This window comes from Priapulus caudatus, unplaced genomic scaffold, assembly GCF_000485595.1.
Source record: "Priapulus caudatus unplaced genomic scaffold, Priapulus_caudatus-5.0.1 Scaffold3783, whole genome shotgun sequence".
In the NCBI taxonomy this organism is placed as follows: domain Eukaryota; kingdom Metazoa; phylum Priapulida; class Priapulimorpha; order Priapulimorphida; family Priapulidae; genus Priapulus; species Priapulus caudatus.
In genome coordinates this window covers 7,518-14,130 of record NW_014580844.1, presented here as the reverse complement: position 1 = coordinate 14,130, position 6,613 = coordinate 7,518, and the positions used below count along the sequence as shown (strand labels likewise).

General features: G+C 49.7%; 1 protein-coding gene across 1 annotated transcript; it reads right to left on the bottom strand.

Annotated features, from left to right (window-relative positions):
• Positions 1-72: 72 nt before the first annotated feature.
• Positions 73-6,168, bottom strand: LOC106819597 (uracil phosphoribosyltransferase homolog). The gene is given in 6 exon segments (XM_014824209.1): positions 73-743; positions 1,359-1,395; positions 2,836-3,068; positions 3,811-3,943; positions 5,023-5,065; positions 5,659-6,168. Coding segments are annotated over 6 exon segments (720 nt in total). The 5' UTR covers positions 5,826-6,168; the 3' UTR covers positions 73-636.
• Positions 6,169-6,613: the final 445 nt, after the last annotated feature.

Sequence of the window (6,613 nt, the reverse complement as noted above, 5' to 3'; positions counted from 1 at the left end):
CTCTCTCTCTCTCTTTTCTTCTCTCTCTCTCTCTCCTCCTCTCCCTCCTCTCCCTCCTCTCACTCTCTCCCTCTCTTCCTCTCTTCCTCTCCCCTCCCTCTCCCTCTCCCTCTCCCTCTCCCTCTCCCTCTCTCTCTCTCGTCTCTTTGCATGCCTGCACGTCAAGTCGTTAAGCTCTATTTAATTATTGGCACGTTGTGAATCGGACACGTCAACACAAAAAAAGCAGATGGAAGAAATCGGCACCCCGCACTTTTCTATCGCGCGCGCGGCCGCGTCTGGGAAGCGGGAACATGGGTGGGAAGATGAATCGGAGCAAATCCTAGCGTCCGTCTTCCGACTGAATCCCCGGAAAATCCACGGCAAATTCCCGGTGGATCTCCGATAAATCCTCAGTAAATCTCGAGCATTTCTCCAGTAAATCGCCAGTAAATCTCCGGCAAACCTCCGACGAATCGTCTCCGTCCGTTAAACCTCCGCGAAACGCCCTCCCCTCCCTCCACCGCCCACCCACTCGCTCACGCACCCACCCGCGGACCGACGCGAATTCATACGGGTTTTCTTCATCGCTTCGCCACCTACGCTTGAGACGAGATGAGACCCGCCAGCCCGCGGTGGCGCCATCTACGGGCGTCGTCACTCGGTGCCGAAGTAGCGGGCGCCGAAATGGTTGGGCGCGTCCTGGTGTATCTCCGTGGTGAGCATTGTGATATCGGGGAATGTGGATAAGACGGACGACACGCCTGCGGTAGAGAGAGAGGGGGAGAATCTCAAGTTACACGCGAGATAAAGAGAGAGAGATAAAGAGAGAGCGAGACAAAGAGAGAGAGAGAGGAGGAGAGAGAGGGAGAGAGCGAGAAAGAGAGAAAGAAAGAGAGAGAGCGAGGGAGAGTGAGAGAGAGAGAGAGAGAGAGAGAGAGAGAGAGAGAGAGAGAGAGAGAGAGAGAGAGAGAGAGAGAGTGAGAGATGCAGGAGAACGAGCAAGAGAAGACAAAAGAAGAGACAAGAGAGACAAATGAGAGAGAGGAGAGGACGAGAGACAAGAAGGACGAGATGAGAGAGAAGAGAGAGGAGAGAGAGCAGAGCAGGCAGCAGAGAGAGAATGAGAAAGAGAGCAGAGAACGAGAGAGAGAGTGACAGAGGAGAGAGAGAGAGCGAGAACGAAGAGAGAGAGACGTGAGAGAGAGAGTGACCCGACGTGAGACAGAGCGAGAGAACGACTGCAAGCACTCCACCGTGTGGTGTAGAAGAACCGGCCAGCACTCCCAGTGTGGTGTACGAGAACGAAGCAGCACTCACCGTGTGGTGTAGAGGACGATCAGCACGTCACCGTGTGGTCGTAGAGAACGATCAGACACTGACGCCCGCGTGTGGTGTAACGAACGAACTCAGAAGCTCACCGTGCGTGGTGTATGCAGAACGATCCAGCACTCAGTCCGTGTGGTGGGAGAACGATTCAGCACCACCCGTGTGGTGTAGCAGAACGATCAGCCACTCACCCGTGTGGTGTAGAGAACGATCAGCACACCTCACCAGTGTGGGTGTAGATGGAGCAACGACTCAGCACTCACCGTGTGGTGTAGAGGAAGCGATCAGCACTCACCCGTGGTGGTGTAGAGAACAGATCAGGGCACTCGACTGTCGGTGCTGGTGTAACGAGACGTATCCAGCACTCGACCGTGGTGAGGTGGTGAGAGAACGATCAGCAATCACCGCCGGTGTGTGTAGAGAGGCGATGTCAGCACTCACTCAAGGTGGTGTAGCAGAACGGATGCGAGCACTCACCGTGTGGTGTAGAGAACGCATCAGGCACTCACCGCGTGTAGGGTGTTAGAGAAGCGATCAGCATCACCGTGTGGTGTAGGAGAGCTGATCAGCCAGCTCACCGTGGTGTAGAGAACGATACACTCACCGTGTGGTGTAAGAAACGATAAGACAGCACTACCGTGGTGGTGTAGAGACGATCAGCACTCACCGTGTGTGTAGAGAATCGAATCAAGCCACTGACAACGATCAGCACTCACCGTGTGGTGTAGAGAACGATCAGCACTCATCGTGTGGTGTAGAGAACGATCAGCACTCACCGTGTGGTGTAGAGAACGATCAGCACTCACCGTGTGGTGTAGAGAACGATCAGCACTCACCGTGTGGTGTAGAGAACGATCAGCACTCACCGTGTGGTGTAGAGAACGATCAGCACTCACCGTGTGGTGTAGAGAACGATCAGCACTTGTTGTTGCTATTGTTATTGTTGTCGTTGGCAGGTACAAGCAACAATGTTATTAAAGCTACTGTTGTTGTTGTTGTTGTTGTTGTTGTTGTTGTTGTTGCTATTGTTATTGTTGTCGTTGGCAGGTACAAGCAACAATGTTATTAAAGCTACCATTGTTGTTGTTGTTGTTGTTGTTGTTGTTGTTGTTGTTGCTATTGTTGTTGTTGGCAGGTACGGGCAACACTGTGATCAAAGCTATCAACATTCTTAAGGAGCACGGCGCTCAGGAGGTCAACATCATCATGCTTAATCTCTTCTCTACACCACACGGTGAGTGCTGATCGTTCTCTACACCACACGGTGAGTGCTGGTCGTTCTCTACACCACACGGTGAATGTACCCAATCATGAGTGAGTTGTTGTTGTTGTTGGAGCAGACAACAACAACAACAACAACAACAACAACAACAACAACAACTCACTCATGATTGGGTACATGAGCAGACAACAACAACAACAACAACAACTTGTCTGCTAATGTACCCAATCATGAGTGAAACACTAACAACAACAACAACAACTCACTCATGATCGGGTACATTAGCAGACAACAACAACAACAACAACAACTCACTTATGATTAGGTACATGAGCAGACAACAACAACAACAACAACAACAACAACAACAACTCACTCATGATTGGGTACATGAGAAGTATCTTTCGCTTCCGGATGTCGTTCGGGAACTTTGCGTAGAACACTTTCGCTTCGTGCGTGTCCTCGTCGCTCTGTATGAGAATCTTGCCGATGCGTATCGAGCGGCAGCACTCGCGCAGTCCCTTCTCCATCGCCTCGCCTGCAACACGAGCCACCATGTTGAAACAAGTGGCGCCGAGTGTCGCGGCGGCATTTTATCTTTTTAAACGATTTCCTTTCGCGAGCGAGATTTCTCTGATGTTGTACCGGTGTGGCCAACTGCCAACTTGAAAAAATACCGTTTAACGCTTACCCTTGACCAAACTCGACCTTGAACTATCCCTAACCTCATGTTTCAAATTCAACCTTGAACTATCCCTAACCTCATGTTTCAAATTCAACCTTGAACTATCCCTAACGTCATACTTCAAATTCAACTCTGTAAGTATACTCTGCTAACCTCAGGCTCATGCCTCTATCTAACTCTATGTAACTATATGCCTCATACACTAACCTAGCATCAGCCCTATCTGACTGTGGACCTGAGGGTCATGAAGTACACTTGACCCCGCTCGATGACGCACGAAGCGTCCAGTAGGCTTGGCGGAAGTGATCGACTATCTGCCCCCTGCCCCCCCCCCTCGCGGGGTTTGTTTATCTCGCGTTGTCACTCGTTCGTTCGTTGAAACTCTCCGCCGCGGCCACACCCGGAGTTCACCGGCAAACAAATCCGCACCAACCCTCCGGAACAGCGAAAAATCGCNGTTCGTTGAAACTTTCCACCGCGGCCACACCCGGAGTTCACCGGCAAACAAATCCGCACCGACCCTCCGGAACAGCGAAAAATCGCGTCGCGCCGCCCCCCGACCCCCCCTGCGCCGCCACCAGGTGGCGCCACGTACCGCTGCGCATGATGCTGACGCCGCAGTTGCCTCGCTCGTATCGCAGCCCGTCGTATTTCACGCCGGTCGGCGTCGTGATCGTGCATTTGTTGTACGGGAGCTGGTTGAGGCCTTCCTCAACAACGAGGCGTATCTGGCGACGGAAAAAAACAAGAGAACGGCTGAGTGTAGGACTCGTGCGATGTACGGGGGGTGGGGTATTTCCGATTCTTCGGAAACGAGAGAGGGGGAGGGAGGAATGGAGAGAGGGAGAGACTGTGGGAGGGAGGGGGCTCGAAGAATGAACGGGCGTTTCTTCCGAAACAAGAGAACATGGTACGACTCACGCGCACGGAATGCTCGGGCATTTCTTCGGCAACAAGAGAACAGTAGACAGCGTCGCGAGTGACCTAGTATCAACACGCACCCTGACCTGACCTTTGAACGAGCACCGGTCCCTTATCGCTCGCCGACACTCCCACCCACGCACCTTCTCCTTTCAAAAACAATAATATTTAGCTGAAGCACTGTATCGCCGATTCGCTAATCGTGAGCGAATTGTATGACGAAGTAACTGTGGCCCGGAATACGGGTTTGTACTACGAATTAAGGTTACACTTATGGATAGAATCCAACTTATAGGTAGAGATAAGGTTAGGGTTAGAGATTATGGTTAGAACTTAGAGTGCCATTCAACATTGTTGACAGCTGTTATGCAGTTCCTACTCTACCCTAATTCTAATTCGGATCTGGGTAATACAATGCAGGACCATCCTCATGAAGATTAGTCTTTAAAATCCAAGAGACTATTATATATCGAAGATGGAATAAGACAATGTTGATCAAATAGACAGCCCAATACTGCAGATCACAGTAGGAAAAGCTCCAAATTTACAATTAACCACAGATGAAGGAAGAGAAGGCAATGACAGAAACAAAGAAGCTAAACTTAAAGGGATCTTTTGAAGATGTCATTTTTCGAAAACAATGATCACGCTCAGATGATCGAGTGCAACGAACAGGCTTCATCAAGCAAGAGGGAATGCCAATCTTCACCTGACCATGATAAATCTTATGAAAGGTTATGAGTTTAGCATGGAAAAGGCGGACACAAAGAGGTGCAGCCAATCATGTTGGCCATGGTGACGGTATAACGCAGAGACGCCGGTGACTGTATCGGTTATCTTAATCTTTCTGAATACAGATTACAACAAACCCGTATCATATACTTACCAATCGGTCGGCATAGAACACGAAGTCACTCCTTGTGGTGTTCCTGTGCAAACAATATACAGACACAGCACTGTCAAGTTGCCAAAATCCCAATGCAATATCAACTTTACAATTAATACAAATACTAGTAGTAGCGCTGCCAGGGTCTATGTCTCCCTGGGTACTGCCGGAACGTACCCTGGTACTATCTAATATGCCGGACCGTACCCCGCCTACTCGGCCACTAACGAGTCTAGGGAGTCGCCTACGCCTACTCCCTAACCCTAACCCTAACCATATCAGATGTAGTTACCAGGGTACATTCCGGTATACGTACCCAGGGTACGTTCCGGCAGTACCCAGAGAGACATAGACCCTATCAGCAAGTAGCATGAAGCATGCACCCACGCTTTTTTTCATACCGGCTACAGCCAATATACACACATACGAAAATTCCAACCCACTTCCATCAATACATGCGATTACACCAGGAGTCTATCAATATTGATCTATCAGTAACAGTATTGACAGACTCCTGATTACACGTGACGTTATCTAGACACTGTGTACCGTACGTGCGTATACACACGGTGGCGGAATGGCGCGCGAACAAACACGTGGACTTATTATTAGTATTAGCATTATTATTAGTATTACTTGTCTCTCAGTACGGTCTGCAGTTCTCGTATTTGGTCGTTTAGTCGAAGTTTGCGGACTCTCGCCTCTCCATCGGGAACCTTGGCCGTGTCCTTTACGCACTCGGCAGCACACGTTAATCCCGGAGGAGTCAGCACGGTGGATTCACTTCGGTCTCCCTCAGTCATGACTGACGTTGTCGATTGCTGGGCTTTCGCAATGTTCAGCTCAACGCCACGCTGCGATGCTGCCTACTGTTGTTTTCCCACGTTTTCGCTCCCTCTTCACTCGGCCACTGGCGGCGCTATCTCGGTCCTTATACTCCTATGACGAAATAGGTCACCGTAAGATAACGAACACAGGCGTTGTCGACATCCTTTTCCGCGGAATATTGAAAAATGGATATCGCAGTACAGTTAGCGGCAGAGCTTTGATTTTATTTATCGTTATTTTCTTCGAAATTTGCGCGAGATGTTGGCGATATCAGAGCATATAAATCAATCGTTGATTTATATGCTCTGGCGTTATCACACAGTAATTTGAGTCTTTGACTGAAAGTTTCCGGGTTCCCCGCGTGAGGGCGACACGATCCAATGGGCCAACTGTACGCATCTTAGACTGGTCGACAGTTCCACACGCTACACTAACGTCAGTGTAGCGAAGGATAAATGCCGGAGTCAAGGTGGCGAACGGGTACCAGTCTATGCGCATCTCCGCGAATTTGCAGACGTAAATAATGAATGAATCACCCAAAAATAGTTATATAGTTAAATAGGCATGCGGCAGGCTACCTATACGAAAAAAATCCATAAATAATACAAAGATGACATTTAGCGCCCACCCACACGAGAAATAGTCATTCAACTACTTCAAGATTTCACCGCAAACTTGCGTGTAAATCTTCCCATGCTGCATCGCTATCGCCAACATGGCGGCGTCCATTGCTTCGCGTTGCTGTGGAAATTTCGACCATAAG